Source organism: Camelus bactrianus, chromosome 9, assembly GCF_048773025.1.
Source record: "Camelus bactrianus isolate YW-2024 breed Bactrian camel chromosome 9, ASM4877302v1, whole genome shotgun sequence".
NCBI classification, from domain to species: domain Eukaryota; kingdom Metazoa; phylum Chordata; class Mammalia; order Artiodactyla; family Camelidae; genus Camelus; species Camelus bactrianus.
In genome coordinates, this window is record NC_133547.1 from 35,251,067 (window position 1) to 35,271,795 (window position 20,729).

Here is a 20,729-nt window from a genome sequence, read left to right on the forward strand (position 1 = left end):
TACACTGATCTAGTTTGGCAGTGGGGAAGGCTTTCCTAAGAACCTAATCTCTTAATCATAGTGTGCACAGGTATGGGAGGGATGTTTCCCTCTAACACTTTATCATCTGACCATTCACATTCATGAATAAAGGCACAGGGATGGAAATAACAGATACATATACACACACACACACACACACACACACACAAATACACACATATATATGTTATATATTATAATATATATTTATTGTATATTACCTATGTATTATATGGTATATATGGTAGGTTAAAGCTTCCTCTGTATTTCTATCAATTAGTAATATCAATCATTGCTTTAATTTTTTTATTATAAAGTTTTCTTTGGCAACGTGAGATGGACTCCTTAAGATTCCATTTAATACATGCATTTTCAGGTTACAATATTTAAATTATTTTAGTCATCTCCAGATTTTTTTTTCAGTAAAAGGGCATGGATCTAGCTTTTGGTTTTAAACAGCTATAATGATAAATTCACTTATTAAAATTCCATGACTGATTGATACAAACTGCACAATCTTCTAGTGCCTTAAGGAAATATACATTTATTCTCAAGTATTAAAATGTGTGAGACAATGTACATGTGCTACAAATGATGACTTAATTTTTCTACTGGTTCAATAACTGTTAGATTGTTATTCCTCAGTATCACTGCCACTCACAACATTCTGATCAATATTCTGTTAGGGAGGTTTATTATCGTTTATTTGAAAGATTCACTCAAGGAAAAAAGTGACAACACTTTCCAACACATTGCTAGTCATTGCTACTTCTGCTATGAGATGTTACAGCAAAATTTGTATTGGTCTACTTTTCTGTTGTCTCCAATGTAGGGAAACAAAAGATAAGAGAAATATTAATTTCCATAACACATGTACAAAGCTTACTTAAGATTATATTTTCTAGAAGAACTAAAGGGACATAAATGATAAGGTAATTATGTATTCAATTAAATCATAAGTGTGTAGATCAGATATTATAATTGTTGTACAGGAATATGTTTTTGCTATTTCCAAAAGGGTGATAGTAAATTGATTCCTGCATCAAAGACATTACTGTCTGCTGGCTGAATGTAAAGGCTGGTGAAGACACAATTCTCCTCATCAGTTACAACTTACAAAATTCACTCTGCACCATACCCCTTTGGGCTCAGGTGCTCTGTGTTCATCCAGTGCATAAACAGACTGACCTCATAGATGTGCAGTACATTTAAGTTTCCAAGTACTTCTTTTTCAAATAACTCATTTTAATCACATTATTATTTCTGAAACTAGTTCTAAATCTCTGTTGCTTGGCAAGTCCATTTTATTAAAATTATATGCAGTCATCATGAATTCAATACTCTGGTTTTTGCAATAGTTCTCATAGCAAATTCCTTTACAGTTCATGTTACATGATTTTATGTGAATTTACACCAAAAACTAAATAATATAAATATGTATCACTCAACAGAATCACAGTATTCTGTACTTCAAAATGAAATTATGAAGTTACTATGAATTTATTGCTAATAAACTTTCATTTCAACGTATATAATTCAGAAATTAGATGTCATAATCTTTATTTTATCTATATATTTTGTTTAATGTGATCATTTCATTTATAAATGATGCCATAATTCAAAACCTGTATTTACTCCTTAAGAAGAGCATTCATTGTCTGAACTCTTGATAAATCCAGATATTAGACCTGGGGGTTTAGATATACATTTTACTAATTTAGTCCTTACTGTAGCATGGAAAATTAGTTATTATGCCCACTTCATAAATGAAAAAACTGAGACTCAAAGAAATTAACTTATCCTAAGTCATATTTCTAGGTATCAAAACAAGGATTTAAAAAACTAGGTCTGTTTGATTCTACCGTAACAGCATTTGGGACTACTTTGTGCTGATAGTAAGTTGTGAAGAGTGTCAGTGTATAGGCTGAGAAAGACCTAAGTAAATAATTTGTATTTCTATTTCTTCAGCTAAGCTACTTTTTTTTTTTTTCTTTAGGTTAAGTTGGAGCCCTTGATTAAATTGACTAGTTTGGTTGGTTGTAATTCAAAAGAACGGAAACATTATATGCTAGTGTTAAATCAGAGCAAATTATAGTTTTAGTAATAAGACTGTTGACACTAGAGTAATCTTTTATACCATTAAAAATACATTTTACTCTGATAAAGAAAAACGATTATTGTGTAAAACGGAGAAAGCCAATTAAACCTGCCAGTTTATCCAATCCTGATACAGAACACAACACATTGTGTTAAATATCATTTTCAGGCTAAATTTAACGATGCCACATTTCAAAAGAGGAAAACCTGCATAATGTTGCTCAATTGGGCTGACCTAAGGTTGATGTTTCTGCTAAATCAAAATGGATGTAAATAGCTTTGTAAGATTTGTCATTAATAATTCATGGTTACAAAGTCTCCTAATTTTGCTTATAAAGTGACTAGAGTGGAATAAAAATAGCTTATCGTATTTGTAAAAACCGTTTTTTAAAATGGGAGGCTAGAACATCTATAAATTTTTGATGAGATTATCTCATCAAAAGTCGAAAAGGGAGAACCTCACAAAAGAATTTTCTAGTAATATGAAAGAAAAAGATGATACAGGGAATGAATCAGTTAAGAACTTTAATGTCTTAAGTCTCTCAACATACAAATGTATAACTTCCTACATGTCACTTGCAAGTATTGCAATCCTCTTTCTCCTAGAGAAATTACCATTCTAAATTTTGATTAATGATTGCCTTAATTTTTAAACTCATTTTTAGCACTTATGTTTGAATGCTAACCATGTTTTTAATTTTCTGCATGTTATATAAGTGGAATTATATGCCTTCTCCAGCTCAACATTATATGTACTTTCTTCTTAACATCAGGTATTTGTGATCCATCTTTGTTGATTCACATATCTGCAATATATTTGTTTTCACTGCCATATAATATTTCAGTTTATGAATATATCTCAATGCACTTAATTTTTCTACATGTGTCTCTTGTGTAAGATGCCATCCAGAGTATGTACCTAGAAATGGAACTGCAAAATAGGAAAAGTTCATTGTTAAATTCTACTAGGTAACATTGAACAATTTTCCTAAAGCAGTTTTACCAATTAACTCATATACTAGCTGTATATAATAATCCCCATTATTTTTTTTGAAAACATTATTTCCAACATTTGGTTTGTCAGACTTAAATTTTTGTCAATTGATAGACGTGAGTAGTATCTCAATGTAATTTTTAGCACACATTTCCCTAACTTCTACACATCTTTTCATGTGTTTGTGGAACATTTATGTCAAATATCTTTTCATGTCTTTTGCTGATTTTTTTTCCCTACAGATTGTTTGATGTTTTTCCTTCTTAATTTGTAGGATATACTTAGAGACTCTGGAAAAGTCTTCTCTGTAAGTTTTATATATGTTAAAAGTATTTTCTCCTAATTGGATCTTTTCAATGTCTTTTCAATATTTTTAGATAAACAGAAATTTTTCAGTGTAATATATTTGGTACATCAGTATTTTCCATTCTGATCAGAATGTGTGAACAGAATTTATAACTAAGGGTTAAAAATTTATTCTCCAACAATTTTTGCTGAAGTATTCCAAAGTTTTCTTTTTACATTTAAGATTCTAATTCAAGTAGAATTATTTTTTTTGTGAATGGAAAAATGTAAAGTCCAATTTTACTATTATATAGATTTTCAACTGCCCCAGCACCATTTATTCAATATTCTATCTTTTATCCAATAATCTGCAGTGTCTAATTGGACACAAATGAAGTTTCCATATATTTTTGAGCCTTTTCTAAGCTCTCTCCACTAAGACCATTTGCCTGTATAACTATAGAGAGGTTCAGTTATAACTTTACTGACACAGTATCTTAATTTCTTATTTTCTACCCATCTTATTGATGCATTTAAACATATTTTTATTTTTTCAAGGTTTTTAAATTCCTTTTAGTCAAGAGAGTTTATCAAGACAGTTTGTGTAGTTAGAAATACTGACAGGAAGAGAGTAATATGACTTGTTGCTCTCTAATTTTCTGATATTTAAATTTAAAAAAGAAACTTACCAATTAAACTTGCAATTTACTAATATCATGTAATCATAACTTTTGAATTGAAAAAAATCACTGGCTATTCTTTATGCTCCTAAAGCAACAGATAACTAAAATTTGTTGAGTGTATACTACATTCTTGTTAATACACCTTTAATATGTTATATATTATAAAAATACTATATATTATAGTATATAGTGTATACTATATACCATATAATATATAATTATTTCTAATCTGTGAAAAATATATAACCTTATTCTCATTATAAAGAGTGAGAAATAAAAAATCAATGGTTAATATTCTTATATGTTACCTCATTTAAGCAGCAAATGTAGAGGTCTAATCCAGGTGTGAATGAATGAGAATACAAATACATGGGCCTCCCACTATCAAACACTGGCTCGTTTTCTGCAGAATATAATCTAAATATTTGTAAATGTGCTGACTTTTCTATACCATTTTCTTAATTCTAGAATTGAATGGTGGTCTTTCTAGAAGTTTGCTTTGGTTACTCATTAGAAGTATACTTGTTGGGGGAGGGGCCGGGCCAGGGGCGGGGCGGCCGGCTGGCTCCTCGGCTGTGCTCGGGGGCGGCGGCGGCGGCGACTACGGCGCGGCCAAGGCGGGCGGCTCCTTCGACCTGCGGCGCTTCCTGACGCAGCCGCAGGTGGCGGTCCGCGCCGTGTGCCTGGTCTTCGCCTTGATCGTGTTCTCCTGCATCTTCGGTGAGGGCTACAGCAACACCCACGAGTCCCAACAGCAGTACTGCGTGTTCAACCGCAACGAGGATGCCTGCCGCTACGGCAGCGCTGTTGGGGTGCTGGCCTTCCTGGCCTCCGCCTGCTTCTCCGTGGTCGACGTCTGCTTCCCCCATATCAGCAACGCCACTGACCGCAAGCTCCTGGTCATCGGCGACCTGCTCTTCTCAGCTCTCTGGACCTTCCTGTGGTTCGTTGGCTTCTGCTTCCTTACCAACCAGTGGGCTGCCACCAAGCTGGAAGATGTGCGGGTGGGAGCCGACTCGGCCCGGGCGGCCATCACCTTCAGCTTCTTCTCCATCTTCTCCTGGGGCGTGCTGGCCTCCCTGGCCTACCAGCGCTACAAGGCCGGAGTGGACGACTCCATCCAGAACTACGTGGACCCTACTCCGGACCCCGGCGGGCCTCGGGACAGCTACCAGCAGCCACCCTTCACCCAGAACGCCGAGACCGCCGAGGGCTTCCAGCCACCTCCCGCGTACTGAGCTGCAGCTGGGGCTGATAAGGAGAGCAGGGAGGGAGGCTGGGGGGCCTCCCCTCCTCCCGGACTCCTCCCCGGAGGCTTGACCCCGGAGCTGCGGGCCCCTTTCGTTCGGCCTGTCGGAGCTCCTGTCTCACCAGCCCCGGCCGCCCAGAGCCTCTCGGCCTGACCTGCCTGTGCCCCAAGGGCTCTTCAAGGGCAATTTTTAGGAAAGGGTTTTCAGTTAGACGTGTTCTGTCATTGCTTTTAATGATCCCCAGCCCCGCCCAGAGTAGCTCGAAGTGCTTAACACGCTGGTTGACGAGTGCCTTAGCTTCTCCCCCGCCCAAAGGCGCCGGGCCCAGGCCCAGGCCCAGGCCTCACGGCCGTTCTCTGCCAAAGACCAGGTGGGACCTTCCCCCTGTTCTGCTGCCGGCGCTGGGCTGGGGCTCCTTTCCTCCTCACTCAGGTTCCTTTCTGCCGTCTGTGCCCCCAGCCCCGTGCCTGCTCTGGAAGCCTGCAGCCCCGTGGTCACTGCTGTAGTGTCAGCTTGCTCTTGATTCTGGGGTCACGACCCAGTGCCAGTGCCTCTGAGCCACCTTCCTGACAGCTGAGGGGCAGGGCCGGTGCCCGCCGCAGGGGGCTCGGGCCGCACTTCCCTGTCCCAGCCCCCAGCCCTTGGCTGCAGGGAGGAGCTTTGCCTGACCGGAACACCCAGCTTTATGCAAATATCCTGTTGTCAGGTGTGGGGCGCACCCCACGGCCCCTAGAGGGTCCTGAATGTATTACAAAGCCTTGGGGGAGGACGCACAGCAGCCTCGGATTCTGTTAGACTAATTTTGGAGATGGAATAAATGTTTTCCTCACTCATAAAAAAAAAAAAAGGTGTAACTGTTGATCATTATGCATTCCAAAGTATTCAGTACAAATATTTTTAAAACTCTCTGCTATAATAAAAATGAAAAGTTTGTTGCATTGTATTACAAGGTTTAAAAATTAGTTTATATGAATGGAAATATTTTAAATGTTTATAATAGTGTCAACAGTGTCAATATTAACTATTGTGCTGAAATACTCTTTCACATATAGCTTAATAGATTTAAGATAATACCTTTTTGATAGTTTTGTCATAGATTTGCATATAAGTTTTAAGTCATATATTAATCCAAAAGAGGCATGTGATATAGTGGTTCACATCTAAGTGCCCTCTCTTTATAAAAAAAAGTTTCCATTCATACTCTCTAGTATATTTTTTATTTATTTACTTTTTTAAAATTTCAAAATCATTCAGTTGTTTTCAAAGTGAGTAAGTCACATAATCCACCATTGTCTAGCTAAAGAAACTAATTCATTCCATTACTCTGTCACCATATTAAAATACATCCCAAATAGCAAATGGTACTTAGTTCAATTTATCAAAGATTATAAATAATTTGTTTGACATATTTTAAAATAAAACTGCACTGGATAGCACTCACTGAGAGTTTGCTTTGGATAATGGAATGAGCTGAGAAGCTTTTAATATATATTAACAAAGTATTCAAAATAGATTTTTAAGTAGTCCCTCTTTTTCCAGTAGTTACTGCACTTAAAGGAAGGTTTATTTCCCTCTGTATCAAAAGAATAATATTTTATACTTATACAAGATGGTCTTTTTTGCTTATAAATATTCAGTAACTATTTCATAACTAAGGACATGTTAGCATGTTTGCTAAGATTATTTTGTGAACATATATTATTATTTTTGTATTATATGAGTTATCTTAAACCCCAGGTAGTAGGCCCTCCCTGAGAAACAGGATAAGTCACTTGCCCAATGTAGCACAGGTAATAAATGGTAGAGCTGGGTTAAAAGCCAGGTAGTATGACTTCATTGCCTGATTAACCACTACATTAAATAGCCTTCCATCATTTGAGAGAAAGAAAAAAATGATTTCATACTTTCTCAACCCACTTTCAAAGACATTTTACATAATTATTCTTCTGAAAGGACTGGAATACTAGAACATATATACACATTCACCTGGAGAGTGTTAAGGACATTCAAACTGCAGGCAAAGATGGACAACAGATCTTGAGAACCATGTCACACTTTGTAATTATTTTCTCAGAATAACAGACGTATGCATTCCAAAGCTTGTTTTGGAATACTTTTTTTTTTTAACCAAGACTATACTTTAGTGCTGCTAAAGAAAAAAAAACAAAGAACAAAATAATTACAGTAAGAATAATAATGAGAATGCGAAAGAGGAGAAAGGTAAAAAAGGTACTTGGTCAATGAAAAGAAAATGGTATTCGGAGAAAATATTTACTCTAAAATAAGTTGATTTCTGTCAAAAAGAAATGTTCGCTTGTAAATGTTAACTCAAATTTTTATCCTGAGAGACAGAAGTAAAACCTGTTCACACTCTGTGTATATGAGGACGTGCAGTGTGAAAATCCCATTAGATGAAGATGCCACTAGAAAACAACAGTGGCCCCGGTTGCCCTGTGCCTTTGGCGTGCTGAGGGGGAAATGAGCCTACAGAATACATTTTGATGTTTATCACTTATTTTGTTCATAGATAGGTTGGAAAATAGACTAAAGGAAATACAGGAGAACACTGTATACTGATACAAGAGCTGTGAGAGGCAGGTCAACTGGATTGTTTTGTTATAAAAACAGTACAATCGTAGGAAAAAGGCAGTAAAGTAAATCTTCTAGGGTCCACGGTAGCCAATATTTTGAACAAGATCTTTTTATTTATGTTTTACCGTAATTCTTTGTTAAAATCCTGCCATTGTTTCCAAATCAGAGTAGCTGGATAGTATAAAGAGATCTAACATTATATGCTGATTCCTCAGCTCATTCTATTGATACTGCATTCAGGTTTTTACATTTTCAACAAGCACCGGACTTTGGACAACTGGCCTCCCTGTAGCACATCATGAGCTGAAGTTCAGGGTACCATCAGAGTCTTTTAGAAGAGCCTACAATATTTGTACGGTGGCGGAGATCTAAGCACAAAGAAGTGGAAAACTATTTTTCATTAAATCTGTTTAATCTGGTTAAATCTGTCAAAGTGTGTTCTATTTTAATAAGTATTTTGACAAATATAAGGAATGAATCTCTAGGACTTAATATTCTTCAGCACCATTATGATGTGTTGCCTACAGCTTACATATATTATATAAATTTATACACACAATGGATAATGAGTAGATGTTTCAAATAAAGAATTTAAGAAACTTACTCTTTTTCCAGGAGGACCTGGTGGGCCAGCCTCACCAGATGGGCCAGGAGGACCCTATAAAATATGGAAAATAGTTTTTAAGCAATTGGGTATTATTATTCTATGGCCCACAGCACTTTTCAAAATCTGGACTAAAGCCTACCTTCTTTGTTGATTTCTCCACATCTATCTTTCCTGGAAAATCTCAGCCCAATTTCAGATACCTAAACTTCCTCCAAATGGCTATAATTAGACCTGGTCAATTCTTATGGAAAACTTCTTCATTGCTGGAAAAAAGTGAATCGAATTCGCTCTAATCCAGACTGTCTTTTTTTAAATGCTAATTTGACTCTGAGAAGCATCTAATAGATATACTAATTAATAGAATCATATGGTTAATAATTCTACTCATATCACGTAATTTTGGGAGACCATACATCTATTACCTCTAAATTTCTTCTTGTGCAATACTAGCATTTTTATGCCAAGGAATACACAACATGCGGGGACATGACCCACAAGTCTTACCTACTGCAAATGTCCAGTGGGTACGGCTCTAGAGACAAAGTTACGTTAACAGTACAGTTTGTGTTTGGCTCCTACTTAAGTTAGTGCCCTCCTTCACTTCCTCCCTAAATAACCACATGTGGCCAAAGCCTCCTATTGTATTTCCCAAGTTAAAAATTGAAAAAAAAAAAAAAAAAAGTCCAATAAGATGCTGAGTTCATTTAGGTGAGTGAAGTAATTCATGCTAATGATATCCTGATAACCTGATTTTCTTCATTTAAGTCTTACTTATGTTTTTAAAATGATTTTTTATTTAACACAAATGGCAAGATGGCTAAATTTGACACACTATGACAAAATCACTAGTATGGCATGACTACAGGTTATTATGAAGACTTTGCTTATATTCCTTAAATCACATCAAATAAGAAACATCCCATGTAAGACGGACTCTAAACTGGAATTCAGATGTAACTGATAATTCATTCTGAAAAGTGTGTGCACACATAGTCATGCTTTTGAAAGTCTGATGATTTCTGATAATTTCTTTACAACATTTTGAGTCTTATTAAAATGTCTTGATACCAAAATAGTGTGCTTACTTACCGGCTGACCAGGATCTCCGTCTTCACCCTTGTCACCACCAACGCCATCCTGACCCTGTAATGGACAATAGAAAATGAACCAGATATTTCTCACTATTAATTTACTTTTATCAGAAAAAAGATGGGGTGTACTATCTTAGTCCTTGAGATAAGTTATTAACAGATAGACAAAGAAAAGTAGTAGTATATTCTTTGAGTTGTTTTTTCAAGGATTATGGTATTTCTCACTCTTTTCATAAAATTTGTGAAACTGCTACCACATCAAATCTAAAATGTAGTATGTTCTTAATATAAGAAAAGCAGAGGATATAATTAGTATACAAGGCCAGTGCATCCTTTCACTATGAATAAATATGGTGTACTCTGAGATAGGATTTACATTTTAGAGAAGATACTGAGATAAAAGTAAAAATCCTGCAACTTTGAAATAATAGTAATGCTGCTACTCAGATAATTAGATAATTAGTATGCACAACACAATAAAATCTGGAAAACCAACCCAATGAAGAGATAATAATAATCATGCAGCACAGGTCGAATCGTCTCCAAGTACTTGGATATTATTGTGGCAGTTGTGACTACAATTTACATTATCCTTTTCTTTTTATTTTTGAGGATCCACTTAAGTAGTTAAGACTTTAGTTATTAGCAATGGAGGCACTGGGAACATCCCCAGCAGAATAACTGCTTTGTTTTTCCACGATACTTACTGCAGGGCCGGGTTCCCCGGGAGGACCAGGATCTCCAGGAAAACCAACAGGACCCTAAAATCATGTTTTTAAAGGAAAGAAAACAAATTTAAAAATTTTTTATAAAATCATGATATTCTGATGTGTAAGAAGTGAAAGCCATGGTTTACCCATATGAGAATATTTCCCTTATCTGGCTAGAAGAATTTTAAAAAAATGAAATAAATTGATAATGCTTATGAATATGGGAAACAATGAAAAGTCAGCTTCGCTAGCTGTAGGCCATAGTCTCATGATTTTTAATCTTATTTTGAAAAGCTCCAAAGTGGCTTTGACAGAGATGCCACTTGAAAGAGGACCAAGGTCACTCACCGGGTTACCCTTAGGCCCATCGTCACCTGGTGGTCCCTTAGCACCAGGAGGTCCTGCAGCTCCAGGCGGACCAGCTTCTCCTTTCTCTCCTCTTTCTCCTTTGGGACCCTACACAATGTAAGAAAGGGAAAGATTATCTTACAAGCTTTAAATCAGAGTTTCTCAACCTTGGCATAAGAGGTTGGACAGTTCCCAGCTGTGGGAGGCTGTTCTGTGCATAGCAGGATGTTTAACAGCCCCCAGATCTCTCCTACTTAGAAACCAGCAACTACCATTTCTCCAAGTGTGACAACCAAAAATGTCTCCAGACATTGCCAAATGTTTCCTGGGAGTCAAATTCACTCCTGGTATAAACCAATCTAAGAACAATACAGTTCTAATACAATTCATTAATGTCTATTTGATATAGCAGGGTTGGTTTGTTTCCTGTGTGGACAGTCCACCAAAAATATATATATGCAATAAACAGCTCAGAGTTTCACTGTTCTAACTTACTCAATGTGACTTATTTCAATTTCTATGTGAATCAAAATACGCAGAGGATAGGCAAAATTATTAACTAAAAAGGCTCTGCGGTTGTGATGATTCTTAACGAAATGGAAAAGGAAAGCAAGTAACTGACTCACAGCTAGGAGTTAAGTTACATGTCTAAAATACTCCAAAATATCTGAACCATAACGCACTACATTGACAATAAGATAGCACTTACGCCTGGGCCTGCTTCTCCAGGAGGCCCTGGGTTCCCCGCGTCCCCAGGTTCACCCTATAAAGAAGAGATCACATGAGTATCAGAACACAGAAATGATGTCTTACGTTTCTAAAAATGCCTTCAATGACGACCATGACATTTTAAACTAGCCCTTAACTCATGATATTGTTTAAAAGGCAGTGGACGACTCTGATAAAAAGAAGGAACTTTTCCTATTACTGACGTTAATACTTTTATTTCTCAGGTGAGGAGACAGAACTGGATAAGCTAGATGCTACAGTTCTCATCAGTTTAGTTAACAGCTGGAGCATTAACCCAAGTTACCACCAAACCACACAAAACAGACATTTGCATGTTTCCTAAAAATTGTATATTTGTGTTGCATCAATATTTATATTATAATTACGTTTATGGGTTAAATAATATAATTTTTTACTAAAATATGAACTTGTCTTGATTATAATAAGCAAATAATTTGATAGTATTTTGATAATTCTATAAAATATATTTAGTAGAGGCCTAATGAGGTCTAAAGTAAAGCTATAAATAAATACAAAAAGACTACTTATAAGATACATAAAGGTACTTAGATACTAATAAAAACTGCTCCTTTTGAGGATATACATGTATTATGATTATGGTGGCCTTTATGGTCTCCCTATGTACATATGGATGGCTATTTTCTGACTCAGTGGACTAATAAATGAACCTCCTAGACTAGCAGGTTTTAGTTACGAAAGTCTGTTACTAACTGTTCACACTTAGAAATGCATACAAACATAGTCCATTCAAGTAATCATCCAAGTGAAGACAGATAGTACATTCATGCACCATGTTTCTGCACAAAATCAGCAGTACTGGAAACGCTAAAGTGAAAATTGTTCTAAATTTTTTAACACGTGAGACCTGAATTTCATTTAATTTTTAGCTCAACTATTTCCAATATTTCTGGCACAAATCTTTTGCTCATAAATTGATTTGAAATGTATTATATTAAATATAAACATAATTCCAGGGGAGAGACTATTTTGTGTATATCAGTTTTTACTCTTTGAGAATATGCACATATTTTAACTTTTTGAATTATCTGTATAATGATGGATGACAACAAGTACTTTCTAGGAATTTATTAGTATTACTGTTGTATGTAAATTATTTTCTCTCTCAAGGTGAGTAGCAAATATTTTCAATTACCTTGAATAAACTTTACAAGTAAAATACTGCATTTACATTATTTTCAAAGCAATGAATCTCAGTATGATGGATGTAAGTGATATTTTTATGAACCATTATTGACATCTTTGAAAAAAAAACTTAAGCAGTTTGCCATTCAAATCAACTATAAAATGTCCATATTTGATTCTTTGAAATAGATATAGTATACTGCATAACCTCACTTAGATGTGGAATTTAAAATAGCCAAACTCATACAAGCAGAGAGTAGAATGGTGGTCACCAAGAATTGGAGAATGGGGGCCGTGGGTAGATGTTGGTCAAAAGGTACAAAATTTCAGATACTCAAGATGGATAAGTTCTGGAGATCTAATATACAGCAGTGTGACTATAGTTAACAATATTGTATTGTGTGCTTGAAATTTGCTAACAGGGTAGATCTTAAGTGTTCTCCATCACACAATCCAAAAAAAAAAAAAAAAAAACTATGTGAGTTGATAAGTAAGTTAATTGGCTTGAGTGGGGATTATTTCACAATGTATACATGCATTGAAACATCAATTGTACATCTTAGAAATACACAATTTTGTTTCTGAATTATACTTCACAATAAAGTTAGGAAAAAGGAAATACAGGAAACTTATTGACTATGTACAAAACATTTTTTATGTACCACATTAACCCACGGTGATATCACAGAAGTTGGAACTAGAGGAGAAATAACTGCATATTTTGTGGGGTTTTTTATTTTTTTGTTCCGTGTATTTTGTTATTCCCCTTTAATCTCTGTTTACTATAAAGTTAAACTAGATTCTGAAAAAATTATGTCTTTTTTTAAATGAGGGATACAATATAATAGGTGAAGAGATAGGATTAAATAATTGTCAAAATGTGAAGACAAATTTTTACTACAGTCTCCTCCTTTGGAGAGTAATTTGTTAATATTCATTTGCCCAAAATACGTATGATAATTACCATTTTGTATATTAGAGATACATGTGCACAATATAAATGGCAATTACTTCTAATTAATATTACCTTAAAAGGTCCTATTTTAAATCTTTTGAAAGGAGATGGGACAAAATCAAGAGTAAAGAAATAAAACACTGCAGCAAGACTGCATTATATGAATTAAATCTTTATTTCTAGTATCAAAGACTATAGCATACTTATTCTAAATAATAATAATTGATCTACAATAATATATAGTCTATGAAGAGCATTGGCATATGAAGGATGTGCTAGATCATAAATTTATCGTTACTTATCATGCAACCATTTTATCCCATTCTATAACATACTTGTTAAGATCAAAGCTTCCTTTACATTGGATGGCAAATTACTGTGTATGCCTAAAATCATAAAATACACATTCTTAGGTTAAGGCCTAATATATTTCCTTGCTTTGAGGAAAGTATTGATGTACAAAATCCATCAATAGCAAATATATATATATAAATATGTATGTATATATAAAATGGAAAGCACATATCTAAGCAAAGTACATCATGACTAAAGCATTTTAGCTTTTTTTCTCTTTTTATCATTGAATTAGTGACTAGGAATAAATTTTCCAAAATAGAAATGGGGATATATTCAAACAGAATCAGAGCTGATGTCAGAAATCTATGATCCACATCAAAGTATATTACCCCAGATTCTGAAGAAAAAATTAGAGTTTTATTTCTATCCTGCAGTCACATAAAAATTTTTTAGAGAAAAATAAAACTCTATTTTTTAGTATAAAAATTTAGAATCAGGTATGTTCTAATTGTCAGAAGTCAAACACCATCTTGATTGATTGAATCATTCCATTAAGATTCAAATTGACAAGGTATCATCAGCTACGCTTTAAACAAATGGGAACAGTATGGAATGGGAGTTTCCCAAAACTCCAAACGTCTGGCATCCATGTTTATCTTCAAGCGCAACACAGAAAATAAAACCATAAAAGAAGCAACAGAAGTACTTAAACCTGTTCCAACTGCACCCCAAAGCTTCAGGAAACAAGCAAGATAAGCTGAAAGGCTATTAAATGGTTTTAGAATTTGCTACGTGGGCAAAACAGACTAGTTCTCACAACTATCTGGTCAGCACTCGAGTCAAAAGGGGCTGATGCAAAAGCAACATGAAAGGTGTGGCTACCTTCTTCCATCTACATGTGATACCATCAGAGACCAGTCCTCTCTTCTGCTATTCTTCCTATGACAGCTGAACTCAACAAGCAGGTTCTTTCAATACCACGCTCAACTTTTCTGCATTTTCAAAACCAAATTTTAAATTTAAGAATATAAACAAAGAGCTGGTCAATAAAAAAAAAAACTGGACTGTTTAAGCAGTAAGAATTGGATACTAACTTTCAAATATTTATAATTTAGTAATTAAGAAACTAGTTAATCCTATAAAATTAATTATAATCAAAATACTAGAATGTGGATGTTGAGAAGAAACAAACATCAAATAGTATATTCTAAACCTACTGCATTTCCTTTTCTGAGGGCTAAATCCTTTGACTAAGATGAGTAAATACAAGATATGATATGTCAAAAAATTTTCGGACTAAACAACACAATCATTCTTAAGATTAGGATAAATCTGCACTTACATTTATTAATTAAACTGAAGCAAACTCAGGATATTTCTACATTTTTTTTCACTGCATAATATTATATGGTATGAAATTTAATTTTTATTCCTCAAAATGGGCAAGTAATTTATTTTTTAAATAAAGCAAATATCAATGTTAATTTTCTTGAAAATTCTCTTAAGAAAAGAAAATGAATGCATAAATAATTAATCAGAGAACCATCTGACATTTTCATAAAAAGGAAGAGCAGGTGTTTTAAATAAAATCACATTCATGAAAAAAGGAAGCTATTCTAAGCCCAGATATTATGGCACATGCCAGCTATTCTGAAAAGTGCCAAAGACAGGTCACAATTTTGGCAATGAAAATGTAACTCCAAATATGACAAAATGAATGATTAATTCTTTTGGAATGTGAAGGAGTCTTTTCTTCCCTTTAAGTCATCTGATCTCTTCTATTGTCTGTAATACATGTTACTAGGGACAGCCTAGTCAAACATACCTGGGTGAAATGGATCCTGATTTAGTCACTTTCTAATGATAGAACTTTGGTGAAATTACTGAAATTCTCTAAGATTCAACTCACTCAGCCTAAAAATGTGGATAATAATAATAATAATACCATCATCATGAGGTGGTTGGGTTGATTAAAGGAAATAATCCATGGACACCACTCAGCACAATATATGGCAATCAAAAATGTGATACCTCAAAATCATCTTACATTTAATTATTTGACTATTAGAGCAGATGAGCTGTGATTCATACGACTGTGTGTAAAATATTAGAAGCACTTAAAGTACTAGCTAACATTATCAAAGTCTTGCTGTTTCAAACTATCACTGCATTCCTTACCTTTTCTCCAACACCACCAACTGAACCAATGGATCCTGGAGGTCCTTGTGGTCCCTGTAGTGGAGGAAAAGGAATGTAATTATCTTTGCTCTTATAAAAAATATAAATTCATAAATATATACCAGTTGTTCTCAAAGAGAGAAAAACACATGCAAGAATATTTCAGGTCATTTGAAAGATGGGACAAATGATGAACTTATATTGAGTTGTCAAATATACTGGATAGCAAATAATTTAATTATAAGAAATTGATTTTCAAATTCACCAGAATTCTGGATATAAGGCAGGAGACTTTCTAACTCCATTCATGTCAGTTGAAACTTGGAACATAAGTTCGATCTCTCTGCCTATTAACAGATCAGATTTAGAAAACGATTTTGTAGATACTTTTTAGTGGATCAAAATATGACTCTGGTTAAATACTATGTAATCCATGCAAAAAAACCAGTATAAACCATCTCTTAGCCTTTAAATTACTTAGGGAGAATTAAAACCTAAAGCATTTTCAGTATATCTGTTTCTGGTCTATTTTACCCAGTTCTGGCCTGCCGGAATTAAAAGCAGGAATGATAGGGTAAGATAAAGACAAGAATAAATGACTTGTTCATTGTGAAAAGGGAACATCAAATGGAAAGAGAACATGAAAAACTTTAAATTTGTTAATGATAAGATAAATATGGCACTACATTTCAAATCCTGTAATATTGGAACAGTGAGTCAACAATTAAGTTTAGGGGAGATCATCTTTATATAATTGAGAGGAAACATTTTTATATGGTAAGAGATGCACGTATTATCATACACATATTTCTCTGACATAGAAAGAAAATACAAAATGCAAAGCTTTTAGATAACATGCATAAATAAGGGATGTTTGGAGTACAGACCTAGGCTAGTACAATCAAAGCCAATTATAAACCATCTTCTCAAGCAATTGTAAAAGATAAAGGTTAAATTTGAAACAATTCAGTAACATTGAACAGCTATTATACGCAAGACAATATGTTGAACTGAGCAATGCGGTTCTTGTAGCTAATAATTCCTCCTCAGCAATAAACATATACTGAATGTAAACTTTGTACCAATATTGTATTTGTGGGGACTAGCCCCCTACAAAGCCTGCTTCTTTTCCTGTAAAATAAAATGGACTGAGTAAATGATCCTTGAGCTCTTGCTCACTTAAATGTTTAACAGTGGTGTAATTATCTCCACTGTATCTTACACACCACCTGCCACTGAATAAAATCTATATAACTTCAAAATAATTAACATATTTCACAGTCTTACATCAGCTCCGTTGGGACCTTGAGGGCCTCTTGGGCCTGGAGGACCAGGTGGACCCTGTAAGAGATGATATTAAGGTTTATGAAGACCAAATTCAAGTGCATTTATGATACTTTCATTTTGTGCTTGAAAAAACTAAAAGAATGTTTCAGCCTATAAAATCAGTCAGTGAAGCAAATCAGGGTTATAAGTTATTCTTGATGGATACAACATCATGTTAGCAAGTGATTCTTTACAACTGGAGCTGCAGGAAGAACAATTTAATTAAAAATCAGAAAAGTCTATTGTTACTCTTTGGTACAATGAATTCATAATACAACTAGAAATATTTTATGCCAGAACACGCTAGAATGCTAGCGTATAAAAGAAATATAAAGTTGGAAAAAGAAGTGGTGCTTGAGTAGATTTAGGATTCATTAAATCTACATTTTTTATTTTTGTATTTTTGGTTTTTTATGTGAGTTCTCATGTTACACATGCTAGAATTGGAATAAGATTAACTATTTAGTTGTCTTCCTAAAACAAAGGTTCTCTCTCTTGGTTATGAACTAAAATTATCTTGGGGCACTTTTTATAAAACACTGATAACCAGAATCTCTTTCACCTCAAGGTTGTGATTAAATGAGTCTGTAGTGAATCCCAGGGCATTATGGACTTTTTAAAAATTATTCTAGTATCACGATTAACAAGCTTCTCTACTATTTGCTATTATCACACGTCAGGGAGAAACATTAATTCAATGAATGACTCAGGGAACCACAGCAATCATATTTAGAGAGGTACTTGCTATGTAACTGATGCTGTTGGGGTATTTATGAGTTATCTGAATCAGCAATAATCATTATGTTCCCTATTTTTAAGTTTATTGTAATGATAAGAATAATTGCTTATTTGCAGAAAATAAAATCTAACATGCAAGTATAAAAATATCAAAATATGTATTCTGAAGGAAGCAAAAGTTGGAAGCAATGTTTACTGAAGGGAAAGAACAATTAGGAAATTTATTTATTATATTTCATTATGGATTTCAATGACCTTGATTAACTGTTTCCTGTTCAAAGTAGTGCTTAATCAACAAACACATGTATTTCAGATTTTCAGTTGAAATATTAGACTTAAACTTGGAGCAGAAAGGGGAATCAATAAATGCAAATTTTTATGTCATAGCATTCTGATTAAGACAGAATTCCTTATTAAATTAAGAATTTGTTTCAAAGTACAATTAATTTTTATTACTGTGTTAACATTCGCTAATTAGCCAGATCCTGGGTAACTATTATTTAATGTTTACCTGTTTCATGTCCAATTCCAGAGCTAAAGACTAATAAGTAACTGAAGTGTGGCGGTTTATATACACCTCAACAATGTACACGCAATAAAAATAAATAACAATATATCAACCAAATAATGCCATGTATATAAACATAACACTATTCTAAAGTGAGAAAGAGAAAAGATAGAGAAATATTTGAGATGGTGAGAGAGATTCCAATAGTTGCAGATGCAGGTCTGGGTCAGGAACAGGGAGGCTTCAATCTGAAAAGTCATAGCCTTTAGGACTACATTGTTCATATTGATAAACCTTAAGAAAGATATCAGTAGTGTGGAAATTTACAATATACAGCAATTCCAAAAGACAGAAAACTTACCATGGGGCCAACATCCCCATTTTCACCTTTTTCACCAGGTGGGCCTGGCAGACCCTAAAGAAAATGTAACAAAAGAACAATAAAAGTCATTTATATATATATTTTTTAAATGGCCAATTTCTAATGTAAAACTAAAAATTAAATACAAAGTTAAATAAAAACATGGAAATTAGGATTCACAGACTGTCATTTATCAAAATACTTATAATGCAAATATTGACTACAGATTAGGGAATCTCACATCTACATTCACAAATAAATTTTATTCTTTGTATAATACTACTGGTTGATTTCAGTTGCAAGAACTAAGTGCATAATTCGGTTTTGGAATTTATAAATGCCTAATCACTGCTTCATATTTTATGAGTAGTAAGTAGAACTACCATTGTAAAACTTTTTCTGAAAAATCTTGTCCAAAGTTATTTTAGAACACCTTATCCAGGTGAGGACTTTACAGTTAGGTACAGTTTGACAAAAACTCTTTCAAAAATAAATATTCCATCCAATATATGTCCAGGGTTACAAATATCTCCTGAATTCTTGAGCTGTGAATTCCACTTCTGAATGTTAAAAACCCATAAGGTCATGAGACCCGATACCTTAACTTCCTTTATTCTCTCAAATCCATTTCCTTTCTATTCATCTGCAGTGTAATTGTTTTAGAAGTTCTGTGCTACCAAATAAACTCAGAGTAGCTGCACTTACATTTTCCTTGGTTATGCCTTCATGGAAAAATTATTTTACTTCCTCTTGATCTTCCTGACTAGTTTCCCTGTGCAGAGCTGCTTATATTTCCTCTTTTATATCACAATACTTTATATATACTTGATTGAATTGCACACTTAAAACCGCAATTATACCACTTGTTCATGCCAATTTTTTACCTTAAACAACTAACAGAAGGCCAAGTAAAAACTGGGATTTTAATAAAATGTTGAACTAATGATGAATAAATGAATTCTAAGAAAAATCAACAGGAAAAGCTACATGCAATAAAATGCTTCTTGTAACACTAGCTATGATAGTCAAAATCCTGCATTATTCCAGATGTTTAATCAGAAAACATAAATTTGGTTATATAAACTAATGGAATATAATAACTACAATTATGATACTAATACTTTAAATATGAATAGTATATATGATAAATAATAAAATACAAACAGAAATGAATGTTCATACTATAAATTTAACTGTAAAAAATGTATTAAAATAGGTATGATTATTGGACAGAAATAATAAATTGGTAATAGGTTTTAATATGGTCGAATTATGGATTGTTTTAATTTTAAAATATTTTTAGTGTTATTACCTATATAAATCATACATTTTATACATATTTTAATGTTTGTGTAATAGTATTTCAGATATCTATATAAGAAATAAAAAATACACAATACAAAAGTGCTACATTTCTACTGGTATTTTAGTAAAATTATTGAGTTGGCCCTAAACATTGTGGCTGCAAATTATTTGACCAAGACCCATAGTGATAAATATATTTTACATCTTACCTAGTAAACATGCACATGCAAAATAGCTGAACCATGAGTTTCAGAAGGTAATACTTACCTTTAACAGGTAAATGATGAACTTTGATATTTTTATTCTGTTTTAACTTATCCTGTTGTATTTCATTTTTTAAATGCTGGTAATAACCCACTAAATTGTTTTGTTTTTACCAATTTCATATGATTCTCAGTTTGGGGAGAGCGAACTTTACTGAGTATATTTGTGAAATTTAAAAAAGTTCCATCTATTCATCTTTATAAGGATTATTTATTACTGATTTATG

At 33.9% G+C, this 20,729-nt stretch overlaps 1 protein-coding gene and 1 pseudogene across 6 annotated transcripts in view; one reads left to right on the top strand and one right to left on the bottom strand.

Annotated features, from left to right (window-relative positions):
- COL11A1 (collagen type XI alpha 1 chain) overlaps positions 1-20,729 on the bottom strand; it is a 491,382-nt gene that overhangs the window by 24,874 nt on the left and 445,779 nt on the right. For all 6 annotated transcript variants that reach the window (XM_074370060.1, XM_074370058.1, XM_074370057.1 and 3 more), the window contains 8 exons: positions 18,935-18,988; positions 17,289-17,342; positions 16,002-16,055; positions 11,388-11,441; positions 10,679-10,786; positions 10,328-10,381; positions 9,619-9,672; positions 8,527-8,580 (listed from right to left, as the gene is read on the bottom strand). In XM_074370060.1, coding sequence (XP_074226161.1) covers positions 8,527-8,580; positions 9,619-9,672; positions 10,328-10,381; positions 10,679-10,786; positions 11,388-11,441; positions 16,002-16,055; positions 17,289-17,342; positions 18,935-18,988 — 486 coding nt within the window. The remainder of the gene's footprint in view (positions 1-8,526; positions 8,581-9,618; positions 9,673-10,327; positions 10,382-10,678; positions 10,787-11,387; positions 11,442-16,001; positions 16,056-17,288; positions 17,343-18,934; positions 18,989-20,729) is intronic.
- Positions 4,524-8,512, top strand: LOC105065373 (synaptogyrin-2 pseudogene; annotated as a pseudogene).